Here is a 20,205-nt window from a genome sequence, read left to right as displayed (position 1 = left end):
GACACTGACATTGACACATACAAGAAAGCCTGCTACAACCTCAAGAAGGACAATATAAGAGGAAGGTGGAATCCTATTACACCGACTCTGACGCTCGTCATATGTGGCAGGGCTTTCAGAAGATAACGGATTACAAAGGGAAACCCAGCCGTGAGATGCCCAGTGATACAGAATTCCCAAATAAGCTAAATGCCTTTAATGCACGCTTCGAGGAATACAACATTGAGTCTTGCATGAAAGCTCCTGTTGTTCCAGATGATGACTGTGTGATCTCGTTCCCCGTGGCCAATGTGAATAAAACTTTTAAACAGGTTAACACTTGCAAGTCCACCAAGCCAGACGGAATACCAGGGCACGTTCTCAAAGCATGCACAGACCAGCTGGCAAATGTCTTCACAGACATTTTCAATCTCTCCTTGTCTCAGACCACCATTGTCCCTGTTTCCAAGAACTCCAAGGTAACCTGCCTAAATGACTATTGCACTGTAGCACTCACATCTGTAATTATGAAGTGCTTTGAAAAGGCTGGTCATGACACACAATAACACCATCCCAGACACTGTGGACCCACTCCAATTCACGTACCGCCCCAACAGATCCACAGATGACGCAATCTCAACAGTACTTCACATTGCCCTCTCCCACCTGGACAAGAGGGGAAATAACTGTGAGAGTGCTGTTCATAGACTCACAATTATATACAGAGCCATGATCACATGGAACTCCCGTCTCCAATTACTCAAGCAAACAACACAATTACCTTTAAAAAACGGATTAAACAACGTCTCATGGCACGGCGGGGACTGTGATTGGACACACACACAGACACACTCTAACACATATATTTTTTTGTTGTTGTATTGTTTGTATATCATTGTATTTTAAATGTGTGTTACTGTCCTTGTCTATCAGTGTATCAGTGTTTTGTTAATTGCTATGTTTTTGTTTTTTTGTGGACCCCAGGAGGAGTAGCTGCTGCTTCTTCAAAAGCTAATGGGGATTCAAATAAACAAACAAACAATACAAACACACATACACACACACTTTTACACTCATCATATGCTGTTGCGTTTATAATTTTTGTGTGTACTTTGTACCCCTGCACATCTGGTATTGGCACTCCCTGTATATTCATTTGCATTTTAGTCATTTAGCAGGCACTCTTATCCAGGGCGACTTACAGGAGCAATTAGGGTTAGGTGGCCTGCACATCCACATATTTCTTTCACCTAGTCGGCTCGCGGATTTCATCCAGCAACCTTTCGGTTACTGACCCAACACTCTGTCGCGCCATATAGCAATTTTATTCCTCTTGTGTTACATTATTTTTTATATTTTCTAACTCTGCATCGTTGGTAAGGGCTCGTAAGCAAGCATTTCACTGTAAAGTTTAAACCCGTTGTATTTGGCGCATGTGACAAATAACATTTGATTTGATTTGATTTGACACACACACAGGGTCTAGTTGGAGACGTACATAGTCCTACATCCCCCCCACTCCACATCACACTCTACCTGACCCCAATATGAAACGACTCCCACTGGAGAGACATTACAGTGGCAGTAACAATCCACAAAGTCCCTCAGAGTGGTATATCAGCAGTGACTCATAGGACCAGTATATTCAGAGCCAGCTAGCTTGGTTAAACCAGACTGAACGCATTGTTTGTCAATGTTTCAGTCTGGTTTAGCCAGGCTAAGAGCCAGCCAGCCAACCAGAGGTAATCAGGGCCATAGCTACATATGAGGATACCGAGGTCCAGACCTCAGTAATATTTTTAAGTCGGGGGCTCAACTTACTGTTGAGAGTTAGAATAGTATAATGCTCAAGTTGCAATTTTGAAACTTTGTTGTGCATCATCAGTTTTGTTATATGTCACTCAATGAAAGTCACTCAAGTAGCCCATGTCAGTTAAACATTTTTAGATTGGCAAATTAGTTTAGTTAGTTTAGCCAGCTATCTAAACTTGAAGTAATCATGGCCAAATTATCGACCGGGCACGCAGGGCACGTGCCCAGGGGCCTTGACCTCCAGGGGGCCCCCATTGATTTTGTTAGCCACTCTCACTCAGATATCATATTAACATAAGTCCTGAGTCATTGCAGAACATTTGCTTTTAAAACTACTAAAATTCCCCCCTTGATAAAATGTGTAGAATTAGCTGTAAAACTGCAACAACAAAAAAAAGTTATTTAAACCAATGTGATAATGGCTGGGGTAATTTTCCTTGTTTTTGCTGTTCTCCAAATAGCATTTTAGACCTCACTAAAACTCAGACCCTGGCTACGGCCCTGGAGGTAATGTACTTGTTGTCATTGGAGAGGAACAAAGGATGTGTCCCAAATGGCACCCTATTCCCTATATAGTCCACTACCAGGGCCCATAGGGGTCTGGTCAAAATGTAGTGCACTATATAGGGAAATGGGTCCCATTTGGGAACACAGCCAGGGTGTAGTATTAGTGTAATCTGGCTGTGGTCCCATGCTACAGCTGCAGACACTAGAGTGCTTTTGAGCTTTCCCATCAGAGCCAGGCCGTTGTTTGCAGTGTTTAACGGTTACAGTAATAACTTCCCGTTGATAAGATTGTGTCAGGTCTGCCACTTGGGGGGGGATCACCAGGGTTAATTACGTACTCTGGGCAGGCACATCTCCAGTTCCCAAAAGGCACACATGCATGCTGGCAGGCACACGCACACACACTCACGCACAGAGTCGACAGCCATGAAGACACACAAATTATTTTGAAGCCGTGTTGTGTATAACTTGTTTTAAAATGTAAAAAATATCAAATCTCTCCGCTTTGGCCTTTGTTTGTGGCTTCTCTGCAATAAGCTCTCTCCCTCAATCCCCAAAGAGGCCTGATTGTTTTGTAGGTGTTTTGCGATCTTACAACACTTCATATTCAGAAATTGTTATGATTGGACGACATTCGTATCTTTGCCACCTCATTTACCCTGGCGGAAATAATAATGAAGACAAAAAACAACTACCACTGACTGTGATTATTTCCAGTGTAGAATCCCACAGTTTTATGGATGTGTTGACGATTATTGATAGGTGCTTCTGTGTTGAGTTTAACAGCCCGTCCTAATATAATATTCCTTGTTAATGGGAACATAAATACATTTATAAATGGTTTTGATCGGCTTGTCTTTAATGGCATGCTTTTCTTCAGAAACCAGGTGGGGAACACTAAAAAGAGAAGCTTTGCCGCTTATGCTCATGACGTAGTCTATTTGAATGTGACACACCTATAGACTAAAGGCTTTTATACCGATGAAAGCCTTTCTCTCTTTCTCTACCTGCTTTTAAAGCAGAGCCTTCGTAATGGAGGTGTGAATAGGCTTTGAATACGTGTGAATAAGTACGTACAGTAAATTATCAATTGTTTTTCAAATGTTTTGTTTCAAGGTTTGTTTTTGTTCCAAAATGAATTCATCATAACAGGTTACGTAACGTTATTTCAAGTTGACAAGCAGCACTTGATGTAATTACCCTCTGATAAAATTATCATAATTAGGTTTTCATAAACAAATAAAAGCAGAGCCAAGTTGATTATTTGTGCATGCCAAAGTATTTCTATCTGACTGTGTACGTCTACTGTTGCTGTACCACTGTACCCTCTTGGCCAGCTCTATAGCAAAAGAGAATTCATTCTCTATAACCTGTTAACCCATGTATGTTTGTTTGTCTCCCTGCCTGTGTTTTTTAGGGCATAGAGGTGGACCCCCACACAGCCCTGGCCCTGCCCCCAGACTCCAAACTGGCCAAGGAGGAGGACCCCCTGTTCCTAGCCTCAGACGAGATGACAATCAGGATAGGTAGAGCAGGACCGCTCTCAGGCAAGCCTCCCTTCATATACCCACATCATCATCAGCAACTTCCCCATCTACTGTATTTCTCAAACAAACTATGGCAGGGACTCAACTGAAAAACCACTCAAAACCACCCATCGTGAGTCTCATTTCTCTGATGGCTTGCTTTTGGATATTCTCTCTCTCTCTCTCTCTCTCTCTCTCTCTCTCTCTCTCTCTCTCTCTCTATCTCTATCTCTATCTCTATCTCTATCTCAATTCAATTCAATCCAATTTGCTTTATTGGCATGGTGTAACAATGTACATATTGCCAAAGCTTACTTTGGATATTTACACTATTAACATACTTAAAATAATAATAATCAATATTGTCAATGGGACATCAGTGACAACAATAACCAAGGGTCAAAATAACCATTGAACAATAACAATATAGAGGACATGTGCAGGTTGGTTGGTCTGTCCAGACACTGTCCCTCATCTTATGGCAGGCAGCAATGTAGTGCGCTGCCAACCCACAGCTCTCTGCATCCTCCCCCAACAGGACAGGTAGCCTATCCTCATCAGAGAGGTCTTTGAAACCTTGAAAAACGGTTTCAAATTTGTAGAATGACACTCTCTAATTGTTTTATATTTTTCGACATTTTTGTCAGGAAATGCAGCTCTGTCTCAGGTTCTGCTGTGGTGCAGTGGTTGCGCAGCCTTTCCTCTACAGGGAGCCAGGTTTTCCTGTGCCTACACTTCTCAATGGCAAGGCTGTGCTCACTGAGCTCTGTACTTTGTCAGGTATTTCTAAGGTTTTGATCAGTAACCATGGTCAAATCTCTCTCTCTCTCTCTCTCTCTCTCTCTCTCTCTCTCTCTCTCTCTCTCTCTCTCTCTCTCTCTCTCTCTCTCTCTCTCTCTCTCTCTCTCTCTCTCTCTCTCTCTCTCTCTCTCTCTCTCTCTCTCTCTCTCTCTCTCTCTCTCTCTCTCTCTCTCTCTCTCTCTCTCTCTCTCTCTCTCTCTCTCTCTCTCTCTCTCTCTCTCTCTCTCTCTCTCTCTCTCTCTCTCTCTCTCTCTCTCTCTCTCTCTCTCTCTCTCTCTCTCTCTCTCTCTCTCTCTCTCTCTCTCTCTCTCTCTCTCTCTCTCTCTCTCTCTCTCTCTCTCTCTCTCTCTCTCTCTCTCTCTCTCTCTCTCTCTCTCTCTCTCTCTCTCTCTCTCTCTCTCTCTCTCTCTCTCTCTCTCTCTCTCTCTCTCTCTCTCTCTCTCTCTCTCTCTCTCTCTCTCTCTCTCAATTCAAAGGGCTTTATTGGCATGGGAAACATACAGTGCATTCGGAAAGTATGCCCTTTGCTCAGTACTTTGTTGAAGCACCTTTGGCAGCGATTACAGTTTCGAGTCTTCTTGGGTATGACGCTACAAGCTTGGCACACCAGTATTTTGGGAGTTTCTCCCATTCTTCTTTGCAGATCCTCTCATGCTCTGTCAGGTTAGATGTTTTTGCTTCGTCATTATGGGGTATTGTATGATGAGGGGATAAAAAATAAAATAAAATTTAGAATAAGGCTGTAACTTAACAAAATGTTGAATAAGTCAAGTGGTCTGAATACTTTCCGAATGCACTGTATGTTAACATTGCCAAAGCAAGTGAAATAGATAATAAACAAAAGTGAAGTAAACAATACAGAATTTACAGTAAACATAACACTCCAAATGAATAGAGACATTTCAAATGCCATATTATGGCTCTTTCTCTCTCTCTCTCTCTCTCTATCTCTATCGCGCTCGCTCTCGCTCTTTCTCTCTTTCACTCTTTCACTCTCTCTTCTTTCTCTTCTTTCTCTCTCTTTTCTCATCTTACCAATCAATATCTATACTGGCCTGTGGTGCTTGAATATGGGGATTCTCCTCGCAATCATCTCACCGGTTGTCTTTGTGTTTCATGTTTTCCTTCTGGTTTTATTTATTTTTTATTTTGAAACATAAAAGCATACTCTCCTCAAGACACAGGAAACGTTACTCACCTCAGAGCCAATTTCCACTTCAATCTCTATGTTAATAGGCGTGGTGAATTGGTTTAAACGGATATCGAAAACGGGTTTATCCAGACTGTGACAATATGACAACAAGAATAGAAAATTGGATACCCATCGCTTTCGGCTTTGGTTTTATTCAATGTTCTGGATGCTAATTGCTGGAATAATAAAGAAGCCCACAGCAATTATGAACTTGATCCCTGTGCATGGAGTCCAGCTTGCTTAATTAACTGAGCCAAACTAGTAGAAATATTTAATTTAGACTACAGGCATATACAGTACCTTCAGAAAGTAATCACACCCCTTGACTTTTTCCACATTTTGTTGTGTTACAGCCTGCATTAAAAATGGATTAATTCAAGATGTTTTGTCACTAGCCTACACACAATACCCCATAATGTCAAAGTACAAAGGACATTTGTACTAATTAATAAGAAATGCAAAGCTGAAATGTCTTGAGTCAATAAGTATTCAACCCCATTGTTATGGCAAGCCTAAATAAGTTCAGGAGTACAAATGTGTTTTAATAAGCTGCATGGACTCACACTGTGTGCAATAATGGTGTTTAACATGATTTTTTAATGACTACCTCATCTCTGTATCCCACACATGCAATTATCTGTAAGGTCCCTTAGTCGAGCAGTGAATTTCAAACACTGATTCAACCACGAAGACCAGGGAGGTTTTCCATTGCCTCGCAAAGAAGGGCACCTATTGGTAGATGGATAAAAATTAAAAAGCAGACATTGAATATCCCTTTGAGCATGGTGAAGTTATTCATTACACTTTGGATGCTGTATCAATACACCCAGTCACTACAAAGATAATGGCGTCCTTCCTAACTCAGTTGCCAGAGAAGAAGGAAACCGCTCAGGGATTTCACCATGAGGCCAATGGTGATTTTAAAACAGTTACATTTTAATGGCTGTCATAGCAGATAACTGAGGATGGATCAACAACGTTGTAGTTACTCCACAATAATAACATAAATGACAGAGTGAAAAGAAGGAACAAAACATGCATCCTATTTGCAATAAGACACTAAAGTATTGCTTTCTGAAGGCACTGTAAGTGACTAATTTACTGTGACACCTCCACCCTACTGTACTGTCACAATGACCCACTCCAGTCATGCGTCCCCTGATGATGATCTGCCCGAGCCATGCGTCTACTAATGATATCCTGCAGTTATCTGGTCAGTCGGGTTGAAGTCACTCTGGGAGGCCATGTCTTTAAATTGGGATGACAGAAAAAGGAAATATCGCTTCCCTCATTAAGAAACAAACACTCGACCCCCTCTGATGTCAAAAACTACAGATCGGTATCCCTTCTTAATTTTATTTCCAAAACACTTGAGCGTGCTCTCTCTAACCAACTCTTTCGTTATCTCTCTCAGGACGATCTTCTTGACCCTAACCAGTCAGGCTTCAAAACGGGTCATTCAACTGAGACTGCTCTCCTCTGTGTCACAGAGGTTCTCCGGTCTGCCAAAGCTGACTCTCTCTCCTCTGTTCTCATACTTCTAGATCTATCCGCTGCTTTTGACAACGTGAACCATCAGATCCTCCTCTCCACCTCTCAGGGTTGGGCGTCTCAGGCTCTGCGCACTCCTGTATTGCATCATACATGGCAGGTCGCTCCTACCAGGTGGTGTGGAGAGGATCTGTGCCCTGCTGTTCATCAAATACTGCCTCAGCAATATGAAAACACACACACAGACACTCAAATACTGTATACCAGTGGAGCCTGTGGGGAGGGGTAGGGTCTCCCTGATTGTCTGAGAGCACCTACCTAAATAGAGCTGCACACACAGTGGTGGCCAGGCTGCCTGTGAAAGGTTGTGCGTCAGGTGTCTGCACTAAACTAGGCTGCAGGAACAGGTGGTGGAGAAACAGGCCAGAGTTGGCACAGCTATGCCAACTTCTCAGCACTGAGAGATGCAAGGTGGCACCTACGATTCACAAAGGACAAACGGGGAAGGGAGTGTGTGTGTGTGTATGTGTGACTGCATATGTGTGTGTGTGTGCATGTGAGGGTGGCAGCCAACAATAGTATTGTGTCTTCTGAATCTTCTTCTCTCAGAGAGCTTCTGAGCTGCTTACGTGTGGATCCGACAGCAGCACTTAGAACAGCTAACATGTATTCTCCCCCCACTCCATCAAATATATATATATATATATATCCCTTATACTTTATGCATGAGACTTACTGAATAATTCAGTCTGTATTTGGAGAGAATAGGAATAAGTCACATTTTTTGTGGTTCTATCTTATTTTATACTTCCCTACGGTGTTGTCATTTCCTACAAACCATTGTTAAGTGTTTACTGGCTATTTAGCAACTTCATAAAAGTGAACTATACCTTTAAGGTTTTAGCGCCGGTTCAGTACGTCAAGCACAGCTACCCATCCCTTCTCTTAAAGAGCTGTTAACGGGGCAGGATCTCAAAACTTGTTTTGGCCACACCCTTTAGAACGCTGTCATCCATTTAACTAAGGGGACAGAGAGAAGGTAGTATCCCCAAAGTGTTGAATGACTAAGTAAGGAGTAGGGACTGGGGGGTAAACACAGTACACTTCTGCCAAGTATTATATTACCATATCCTCTTATGTCAGACAGAGCAGTATTGTCATTATTATTATCATTATGTAACAAGTTGATTTTAGATTTTTCAGGTATTCGGTTGCTATTTTAGCTCTCTGTATGGGATTCGTGGTTCATGTCTGAGTGTTTGCGGGTGACCTGTCAGGTGAGATGAACCGAAATGAGAGTAGGGGAAAGGAGAAAGGTTGGAGTGGGAGCACTCCTCCTTCTGCATGTCGTTGAGGAGACAGGATACCCAGTCTACCCAGATTGCTCACTGACATTAACTGACAGTCTGATTGGAGGAGACCTTTCTGGTCACAACACCCAGGCTAAAGCATGAGCAGAAGGAGACCTTAGGACTGACTGAGGAAAAAACACAGATCATCTATGAATCACAGAATCTATGAAACAGCCAGAAAAACGTATGTTTTTTCAATTGATTTATTTTCTCATTGAAATAGCAAACACAATCACAGTAGGATTTGCTCCACACATTGCCTAGCCATGGAACCAGTACACATAGAAAGATGCAGGGGGAAAGGTGTGCACAGGAGTGTAGCCAATGTTGCACCTGCTGTATCCATGTGACACAGTTACAGTGGTTCTCTCTCTCTCTCTCCACTTTGTCTCTCTCCCTCTTTTCACTCTTAATCTCTCTCTTCATACTATTCTTTCTGTCGCTCTGTAGAAGAGGTTTTACAGGAGGGGATGAGGGCTCAGTGGGTTGCTGTATAGCTACCCTTATCATCACACAACACATTGTAGTCCCATTACACATTAACAGGAGCACACAACGGGAGTATTGCTCATCTCCGTCCCTCCTCTGTCTGCCCAGCATGTGGTGTGTTTGTGTGCTCAGCTGTATAGCTGGTTGAGAGAATGCCAAGAGTGTGCAAAGCTGTCATCAAGGCAAAAATATATTTTGATTTGTTTAACACTTCTTTGGTTACTACATGATTCCATATGTGTTATTTCATAGTTTTGATGTCTTCACTATTATTCTACAATGTAGAAAATAGTAAAAATAAAGAAAAACCCTTGAATGAGTTGGTGTGTCCAAACTTTTGACTGGTGCTGTATATATATACAGTGAGGGGAAAAAAGTATTTGATCCCCTGCTGATTTTGTACATTTGCCCACTGACAAAGAAATTATCAGTCTATAATTTTAATGGTAGGTTTATTTGAACAGTGAGAGACAGAATAAAATAAAAAATAAAAAAAATAAACGCATGTCAAAAATGTTATAAATTGATTTGCATTTTAATGAGGGAATTCGTGGTATTTGACCCCCTCTCAATCAGAAAGATTTCTGGCTCCCAGGTGTCTTTTATACAGGTAACGAGCTGAGATTAGGAGCACAATCTTAAAGGGAGTGCTCCTAATCTCAGTTTGTTACCTGTAGAAAAGACACCTGTCCACAGAAGCAATCAATCAATCAGATTCCAAACTCTCCACCATGGCCAAGACCAAAGAGCTCTCCAAGGATGTCAGGGACAAGATTGTAGACCTACACAAGGCTGGAATGGGCTACAAGACCATCGCCAAGCAGCTTGGTGAGAAGGTGACAACAGTTGGTGCGATTATTCGCAAATGGAAGAAACACAAATGAACTGTCAATCTCCCTCGGCCTGGGGCTCCATGCAAGATCTCACCTCGTGGAGTTGCAATGATCATGAGAACGGTGAGGACTCAGCCCAGAACTACATGGGAGGATCTTGTCAATGATCTCAAGGCAGCTGGGACCATAGTCACCAAAAAAACAATTGGTAACACACAACGCTGTGAAGGACTGAAATCCTGCAGTGCCCGCAAGGTCCCTCTGCTCAAGAAAGCCCATATACAGGCCCGTCTGAAGTTTGCCAATGAACATCTGAATGATTCAGAGGAGAACTGGGTGAAAGTGTTGTGGTCAGATGAGACCAAAATCGAGCTCTTTGGCATCAACTCAACTCGCCGTGTTTGGAGGAGGAGGAATGCTGCCTATGACCCCAAGAACACCATCCCCACCGTCAAACATGGAGGTGGAAACATTATGCTTTGGGGGTGTTTTTCTGATAAGGGGACAGGACAACTTCACCGCATCAAAGGGATGATGGACGGGCCATGTACCGTCAAATATTGGGTGAGAACCTCCTTCCCTCAGCCAGGGCATTGAAAATGGGTCGTGGATGGGTATTCCAGCATGACAATGACCCAAAATACACAGCCAAGGCAACAAAGGAGTGGCTCAAGAAGAAGCACATTAAGGTCCTGGAGTGGCCTAGCCAGTCTCCAGACCTTAATCCCATAGCAAATCTGTGGAGGAATTGGAGAAATTCTGCAAAGAGGAGTGGGACAAAATCCCTCCTGAGATGTGTGCAAACCTGGTGGCCAACTACAAGAAACGTCTGACCTCTGTGATTGCCAACAAGGGTTTTGCCACCAAGTACTAAGTCATGTTTTGCAGAGGGGTCAAATACTTATTTCCCTCATTAAAATGCAAATCAATTTCTAACATTTTTGACATGCGTTTTTCTGTTTTTTTGTTGTTGTTATTCTGTCTCTCACTGTTCAAATAAACCTACCATTAAAATTATAGACTGATCATGTCTTTGTCAGTGGGCAAACGTACAAAATCATCAGGGGATCAAATACTTTTTTCCCTCACTGTATAAACTCAGCCAAAAAAGAAATGTCCTCTCACTGTCAACTGCATTTATTTTCAGCAAACTTAACATGTGTAAATATTTGTATGAACATATCAAGATTCAACAACTGAGACATAAACTGAACAAGTTCCACATACATGTGACTTACAGAAATTGAATAATGTGTCCCTGAACAAAAGGGGGGGTCATAATTAAAAGTAAGAGTCAGTATCTGGTGTGGCCACCAGCTGCATTAAGTACTGGTGGCCACACCAGATAGTGCTCCTCATGGACTGCACCAGATTTGCCAGTTCTTGCTGTGAGATGTTACCCCGCTCTTCCACCAAGGCACCTGCAAGTTCCCAGACATTTCTGGGGGGAATGGCCCTAGCCCTCACTCTCTGATCCAACAGGTCCCAGACGTGCTCAATGGGATTGAGATCCGGGCTCTTCGCTGGCCATGGCAGAACACTGACATTCCTGTCTTGCAGGAAATCACGCACAGAACGAGCAGTATGTGTGGTGGCATTGTGATGCTGGAGGGTCATGTCAGGATGAGCCTGCAGGAAGGGTACCACATGAGGGAGGAGGATGTCTTCCCTGTAACGCACGGCATTGAGATCGCCTGCAATGACAACAGGCTCAGTCCGATGATGCTGTGACACACCGCCCCAGACCATGATGGACCCTCCACCTCCAAATTGATCCCGCTCCAGAGTACAGGCCTCGGTGTAACGCTCATTCCTTCGACGATAAAAGTGAATCCGACCATCACCCCTGGTGAGACAAAGCCGCGACTTGTCGGTGAAGAGCACTTTTTGCCAGTCCTGTCTGGTCCAGCGATGGTGGGTTTGTGCCCATAGGCAACGTTGTTGCCGGTGATATCTGGTGAGGACCTGCCTTACAACAGGCCTATAATCCCTCAGTCCAGCCTCTCTCTTAGCCTATTACAGACAGTCTGATCACTGATGGAGGGATTGTGCGTTCCTGGTGTAACTCAGGCAGTTGTTGTTGCCATCCTGTACCTGTCCCGCAGGTGTGATGTTCAAATGTACTGATCCTGTGCAGGTGTTGTTACACGTGGTCTGCCACTGCGAGGACGATCAGCTGTCCGTCCTGTCTCCCTGTAGCGCTCTCTTAGGCGTCTCATAGTACAGACATTGCAATTTATTGCCCTGGCCACATCTGCAGTCCTCATGCCTCCTTGCAGCATGCCTAAGGCACGTTCACACAGATTAACCCTGGGCACCTTTCTTTTGGTGTTTTTCAGAGTCAGTAGAAAGGCCTCTTTAGTGTCCTAAATTTTCATAACTGTGACCTTAATTGCCTACCGTCTGTAAGCTGTTAGTGTCTTAACGACCGTTCCACAGGTGCATGTTCATTAATTGTTCATGGTTAATTGAACAAGCATGGGAAACAGTGTTTAAACCCTTTACAATGATCTGTGAAGTTATTTGGATTTTTACGAATGATCTTTGAAAGACAGGGTCCTGAAAAAGTTTATATATATAACGGACATTCCTTAACTATCTTGTGTCTAGCTGTTTTAAAAAACGTAGGCTATTTTCCCTTCTCTCTCCATTCAGTAGGTAATGAATATGACTTTGGGCTAGGCTACGCTTACATAGTTTTATGCATGCATAGCTTTCTATCCTGATCTAACATAAAATGAATCGAATGGAGTTCCAACTCAAAATGTTGCTTGAATGGCAAAAAAGCCAGGGGACTAATAATGAGAGAGAACAAACAATATCAATAGCCTATAGAACATTTTTATGACAAGATGACAAGTTTAATCAAGTTTAAACTTAATCAAGTTTAAAATTATCCGTGCAGGGCAGAAAAATCCCTCCATGCCAGGTTGAAAACCAGATGGCCAATCCTCCTACTAAACCTATCATAAAAGCTTTAAGACAAGTGAAAGTTATGAACAGTAGCTTATTTTCCAAATATTCTAATAGCCTAAGGTGTCATTAAGTTGCCGCTTAGTCTATAGTCCTTGGCATACGCTATTCTCAATCGCAGTTTTATGAGAGATCGAGAGGTTGAACAAATTATACTAATAGAGGTATGAGGAAAATAAAGCAATTATTATCCAGTTCTCAAGACGGTAGACTTTGCTTCTATCCAGCCCATGATTTATAAACTAACTCACTATGGCAAGACAGCCCGTTCCTCATCAGTTGATTGTCACTTTGCTCCGTCATGTGTGCACCATACACACATACAGACAGACACACACAAACCTGTTTAATGCTGAAGGGCCACCAGAAAGGAATATTCAACAAAGGATTTGCCTGCACTTAGGCTCTGTCCTGGGTTTCACAACATTATCTTTCGTCATGACTCGTCCAGTTGTTGAATACGATTTTGCGCTATAGCCCAACAGTGGTCAACCTTTGTTCACAATAGAACAAAGGTTGACATCACCCAACCCTACAAGACACTGTTCTCAATTTCAATTCAATTCAATTTAAGGGCTTTATTGGCATGGGAAACGTACGTTAACATTGCCAAAGCAAGTGAAGTAGATATTAAACAAAAGGGAAATAAACAATACTGTGTACTCTCTGTTTAGGGCCAAATAGCATTCTAGTTTGCAGTTTTTTTGTTAATTCTTTCTAAGATGTTAAGTAATTCTCTTTTTGTTTTCTCATGATTTGGTTGGGTCTAATTGTGTTTGTGAACAGAGCCCCCCCCCCTTTTCTCTCTCTCTCTCTATCTCTCTCTCTCTCACTATAGCTTAGATGTGAAGTGTAGCTGAGAAGTCTCTCTTACAGTGTTAAGTGCCATTAAGAACACAGTAGTATTTCTCTCTGAGCTTGTTCCGCTGTTGAGGGTCAACAGTTGGACACTTGCTCACATGGTCAGCGTGTTTGTGTTGGACATGGAGACGGAGAAAAGCAGACACAAAGGGAATGAAAAGGCCTTGGTCGGGACAATGCAACATGAGGTACAGCCTTTCCTTAAGAGAAGGGGCACAGCCTTTGTCCAGGCACCATCACTTTTGGACTGCAACGAGAGAAGGAGCTGTTTGTGGAAGACGTTTCAATCTTATTCCCTTTTAGCTGGTGTTTTGAAAAGTGTGTTGTCCGCTGTAGTTTATTGCCACACAATTCTGCACTGTGTATCCCAAGGCTTCTGCTACTTTACTCTCACGCTGTCGTGCATGCTTTGTCCTCGGTCTTCTATCACTCTCTCTTTCTCTGTCTCTCTCTCTCTGTCTTTCTGTGTTTTTCTCTCTCTCACGTCCTCACTTTCTTTCTCCCTTATCGTACTATCTTGCAAATACTCACACACCACACACATAAACACACACACACAGTTATACACACAAACCACAGACGCTGATGGTTTAATGCCTTGTCCCCTGTGGTTGGCCTATGTCTTTAAGGTCATGTTACCCCTGTCCCCCTGTCAGACTAACTGAGAGAGAGAGACTAAATAGCACCCTTCTACCTCCCGAGGGAGTTTTCAACTGTTATCGTGACTGTATACATTCCACCTCAGGACAAGAAATAAAACAAGCTGGCACTTAACGAACTGTACGAGTCTATAAACAAGCAGGAAAACTTGCATCCAGAGGCTGCCTTCTTCGTCGACAGCGATTTTAATTCTGCGTCATTAAGACACGTGATGCCCAACTTCCATCAACACGTCTCCTTCACCACTAGGGGCGATAGAGTCTTAGACCACTGTTACTCTACCCACAAGGAAACATACAGTGGGGAGAACAAGTATTTGATACACTGCCGATTTTGCAGGTTTTCCTCCTTACAAAGCATGTAGAGGTCTGTAATTTTTATCATAGGTACACTTCAACTGTGAGAGACGGAATCTAAAACAAAAATCCAGAAAATCACATTGTATGATTTTTAAGTAATTAATTTGCATTTTATTGCATGACATAAGTATTTGATACATCAGAAAAGCAGAACTTAATATTTGGTACAGAAACCTTTGTTTGCAATTACAGAGATCATACGTTTCCTGTAGGTCTTGACCAGGTTTGCACATACTGCAGCAGGGAGTTTGGCCCACTCCTGCATACATACCTTCTCCAGATCCTTCAGGTTTCGTGGCTGTCGCTGGGCAATACGGACTTTCAGCTCCCTCCAAAGATTTTCTATTGGGTTCAGGTCTGGAGACTGGCTAGGCCACTCCAGGACCTTGAGATGCTTCTTACGGAGCCACTCCTTAGTTACCCTGGCTGTGTGTTTCGGGTCGTTGTCATGCTGGAAGACCCAGCCACGACCCATCTTCAATGCTCTTACTGAGGGAAGGAGGTTGTTGGCCAAGATCTCGCGATACATGGCCCATCCATCCTCCACTCAATACGGTGCAGTCGTCCTGTCCCCTTTGCAGAAAAGCATCCCCAAAGAATGATGTTTCCACCTCCATGCTTCACGGTTGGGATGGTGTTCTTGGGGTTGTACTCATCCTTCTTCTTCCTCCAAACACGTCGAGTGGAGTTTAGACCAAAAAGCTATATTTTTGGCTCATCAGACCACATGACCTTCTCCCATTCCTCCTCTGGATCATCCAGATGGTCATTGGCAAACTTCAGACAGGCCTGGACATGCGCTGGCTTGAGCAGGGGGACCTTGCGTGCGCTGCAGGATTTTAATCCATGACGGAGTCGTGTGTTACTAATGGTTTTCTTTGAGACTGTGGTCCCAGCTCTCTTCAGGTCATTGACCAGGTCCTGCCGTGTAGTTCTGGGCTGATCCCTCACCTTCCTCATGATCATTGATGCCCCACGAGTTGAGATCTTGCATGGAGCCCCAGACCGAGGGTGATTGACCGTCATCTTGAACTTCTTCCATTTTCTAATAATTGCGCAACAGTTGTTGCCTTCTCACCAAGCTGCTTGCCTATTGTCCTGTAGCCCATCCCAGCCTTGTGCAGGTCTACAATTTTATCCCTGATGTCCTTACACAGCTCTCTGGTCTTGGCCATTGTGGAGAGGTTGGAGTCTGTTTGATTGAGTGTGTGGACAGGTGTCTTTTCTACAGGTAACGAGTTCAAACAGGTGCAGTTAATACAGGTAATGAGTGGAGAACAGGAGGGCTGTGAGAGCCGGAATTCTTACTGGTTGGTAGGTGATCAAATACTTATGTCATGCAATAAAATGCAAATGAATTACTTAAAAATCATACAATGTGATTTTCTGGATTATAATTTTTTTGATTCCGTCTCTCTCACAGTTGAAGTGTAACTACGATAAAAATTACAGACCTCTACATGCTTTGTAAGTAGGAAAACCTGCAAAATCAGCAGTGTATCAAATACTTGCTCTCCCCACTGTACAAGGCCCTCCCTCATCTGCCATTCGGCAAATTAGATCATGACTCCGTACTCCTGCTTCCTATTTACAAGCAGAAGATCAATCAGGAACCAGATGACTGGGTGATCTCTCTCTCCGATGCCGACTTGATCAGGTTAAGGCTCACAAGGCCGTGGGGCCGGATGGTATTCCAGGGCGTGTTCTCAGAGAATGCGCAGATCAGCTGGTAGGCATATTCACTGTAATTTTCAACTCTCCTTGTCCCAGTCTGTAAATCCCACATATTTTAAGATGACTACCATCATTCCTGTTCCCAATAACTGTAAGGCTTCATGCCACAATGACTACCACCCTGTAGCGCTCACATCTGTAATCATGAAGTGCTTTGAAAGGCTGGTTATGGCACACATCAACTCTATCACCCCAGACATCCTAGACCCACTCCAATTTGCATACCGCCCCAACAGATCCATAGCTGACACAATCTCAATTGCAGTCCACAGTGCCCTCACCCATCTAGATAAGAGGACTACCTATGTGAGAATGCTGTTCATTGACTACAGGTCAGCGTTCAACACCATTGTCCCCTCCAAGCTCGTCACCAAGCTTGGGACTGAACATCTCCCTCTGCAACTGGATCCTGGACTTCCTGACGGACCGACCCAGGTGGGAGGCAACACTCCCAACACGGGGGGCCCCACAGGGGGTGTGTGCTTAGTCCCTCCTGTACTCCCTAACCAGGCCTGACGTACGATGAGACAGCCTACAGGGAGGATGTCCTTGACCTGGCAGTGTGGTGCCAGGACAACAACCTCTCCCTCAACGTCAGTACGACCAAGGAGTTGATAGTGGACTACAGGAAACAGGGGAGCGAGCACAACCCTATCCACGGCGACGGGGCTGCAGTGGAGCGGGTGAAGTTCCTCGGGGTCCAAATTACTACTTAAAATGGTACACACTCACAGTCGTGAAGAAGGTGCGACAGCGCCTCTTCCCCATCAGGAGGTTGAAAATGTTTGGCATGGGCCCTCAAATCTACAGCTGCATCACTGAGAGCATCTTGACTGGCTGCATCATTGCTTGGTATGGCAACAGCACCACAGGGTGCAGATAGCCCAGTACATCACTGGGGCCGAGCTCCCTGCCATCCAGGAACTCTATATCAGGCAGTGTGAAGGGAAGGCCCAGAAAATTGTTAAAGATTCCAGCCACCCAAGCCATAAACTGTTCTCTCTGCTTCCGCACGGCAAGCAGTACCGGTGCATCAAGTCTGACACCAATAGGCTCCTGAACAGTTTCTATCCCCATCCAAAAGACTGCAAAATAGCTAACAAAATGGCTGCACGGACTATCTGAGTTGATCCTTGTATTTATTTCTCTATGCACACTCACAGGACTCTACACACCCACGCACACTGACACTCCAACACACACACTCACATACAATCTTAATTTGTACTGCTGCTACTCTGTTTATCATCCATCCTGATGCATAGTCACCTTACCCCTATACATATCTACCTCTATCATTGCAGTATCTCTGCACATTGTAAATAGGGTATTGGAATATATATATAGCTTCATACTTTCTCATGTTCTTCTTATTGTTTATTTATTGTGTATTTTTGTTCTTCCTTATTTTTAGTACTACATTGATATTGATTACTGCATTGTTGGGTTTAGAGCTTGCAAGAAAGGCATTTCACTGTATTTGTGCATGTGACATTAAAAAGGAGATGAGATGAGATGACAGCCATGGTAAGCCTGGAGAGGGGACACGGTTCGACATGCTCCGACCGTTATAAGTCACAATCTACAGCAGTGATTCCATTAATGTGGTTGAACTGTGGTCAAGTGTCTGTGTGTGGTCTCATCTCCCCCCTCCCTGCCCCTTACTTTGTAATATGTGACCCATTAGCCTGTGGAGAAAATGGATGGTGTTATGAGTCAGAGGAGTGTGTGCGGGTGCATGTGTGATGTGACAAGTGATTGACAGGTAGAATGGCTGTACTAGAGATTGGCAATCAAACCTTGCCAAATAGAATCCACAGTGACATTCAGCCACAGCACACACACTCCTTTTCTTAGAGGGATGTGGTCCCGGACAATGTCTGATGGCTCCTATCCATCACATGCTAATTACTGTGATCCTTCAACACCTTTTCTCCCTAAGGCCCCTAGTGGCTGCTGTAATGAATGGCCTTCAATGGGCAGACTATATGATAGAATACGCTAGACAATCATTATTTCCAGCGTTTGACATAGCTGTATTTTAATCACTGGATGTGGAGAGAAGATGGTTTCACAAAGAGAGCATTAGTACGACCTGTCGGTGCTGTGTGTGTACTACAGTTGAAGTCGGAAGTTTACATACACTTAGGTTGGAGTCATTAAAACTAGTTTTTCAACCACTCCACAAATTTCTTGTTAACAAACTATTGTTTTGGCAAGTCGGTTAGGACATCTACTTTGTGCATGACACAAGTAATTTTTCCAACAATTGTTTACAGACAGATTATTTCACTTATAAGTCACTGTATCACAATTCCAGTGGGTCAGAAGTTTACATACACTAAGTTGACGTTGCCTTTAAACAGCTTGGAAAATTCCAGAAAATGATGTCATGGCTTTAGAAGCTTCTGATAGGCTAATTGACATCATTTGAGTCAATTGGGGGTGCACCTGTGGATGTATTTCAAGGCCTACCTTCAAACTCAGTGCCTCTTTGCTTGACATCATGGGAAAATCAAAAGAAATTAGCCAAGACCTCAGAAAAAGAATTGTAGACCTCCACAAGTCTGGTTCATCCTTGGGAGCAATTTCCAAATGCCTGAAGGTACCACATTCATCTGTATAAACAATAGCACGCAAGTACAAACACCATGGGACCACGCAGCTGTCATACCACTCAGGAAGGAGATGCGTTCTGTTTCCTAGAGATTAACGTACTTTGGTGCGAAAAGTGCAAATCAATCCCAGAACAACAGCAAAGGACCTTGTGAAGATGCTGGAGGAAACAGGTACAAAAGTAGCTATATCCACAGTAAAATGAGTCTATATCAACATAACCTGAAAGGCTGCTCAGCAAGGAAGAAGCCACTGCTCCAAAACCGCCATAAAAAAGCCCGACTACGGTTTGCAACTGCACATGGGGACAAAGATCGTACTTTTTGGAGAAATGTCCTCTGGTCTGATTAAACAAAAATAGAACTGTTTGGCCATAATGACCATCGTTATGTTTGGAGGAAAAAGGGGAAGGCTTGCAAGCCGAAGAACACCATCCCAACCGTGAAGCACGGGGGTGGCAGCATCATGCTGTGGGGGTGCTTTGCTGCAGGAGGGACTGGTGCACTTCACAAAATAGATGGCATCATGAGGAAAGAAAATAATGTGGATATATTGAAGCAACATCTCAAGACATCAGTCAGGAAGTTAAAGCTTGGTCGCAAATGGGCCTTCCAAATGGACAATGACCCCAAGCATACTTCCAAAGTTTAGGCAAAATGGCTTAAGGACAGCAAAGTCAAGGTATTGGAGTGGCCATCACAAAGCCCTGACCTTAATCCTATAGAAAATTTGTGGGCAGATCTGAAAAAGCATGTGTGAGCAAGGAGGCCTACAAACTTGAGTCAGTTACACCAGCTCTGTCAGGAGGACTGGGCCAAAATTCACCCAACTTATTGTGGGAAGCTTGTGGAAGGCTACCCAAAACGTTTGACCCAAGTTAAACAATTTAAAGGCAATGCTACCAAATACTATTTGAGTGTATGTAAACTTCTGACCCATTGGGAATGTGATGAAAGAAATAAAAGCTGAAATAAATCATTTTCTCTACTATTATTCTGACATTTCACATTCTTAAAATAA

General features: G+C 43.5%; 1 protein-coding gene across 1 annotated transcript in view; it reads left to right on the top strand.

The window, feature by feature from the left end:
* Positions 1-20,205, top strand: part of LOC121547076 (zinc transporter ZIP11-like) — a 151,495-nt gene that overhangs the window by 64,320 nt on the left and 66,970 nt on the right. The window contains exon 5 of the mRNA XM_041858178.2: positions 3,716-3,845. Within this exon, the coding sequence (XP_041714112.2) occupies positions 3,716-3,845 (130 nt within the window). The remainder of the gene's footprint in view (positions 1-3,715; positions 3,846-20,205) is intronic.

This window comes from Coregonus clupeaformis, chromosome 31 (assembly GCF_020615455.1).
Source record: "Coregonus clupeaformis isolate EN_2021a chromosome 31, ASM2061545v1, whole genome shotgun sequence".
Classification (NCBI taxonomy): domain Eukaryota; kingdom Metazoa; phylum Chordata; class Actinopteri; order Salmoniformes; family Salmonidae; genus Coregonus; species Coregonus clupeaformis.
Note: the sequence above shows the minus strand (reverse complement) of the source record. Positions and strands in the feature narration are given on the sequence as shown.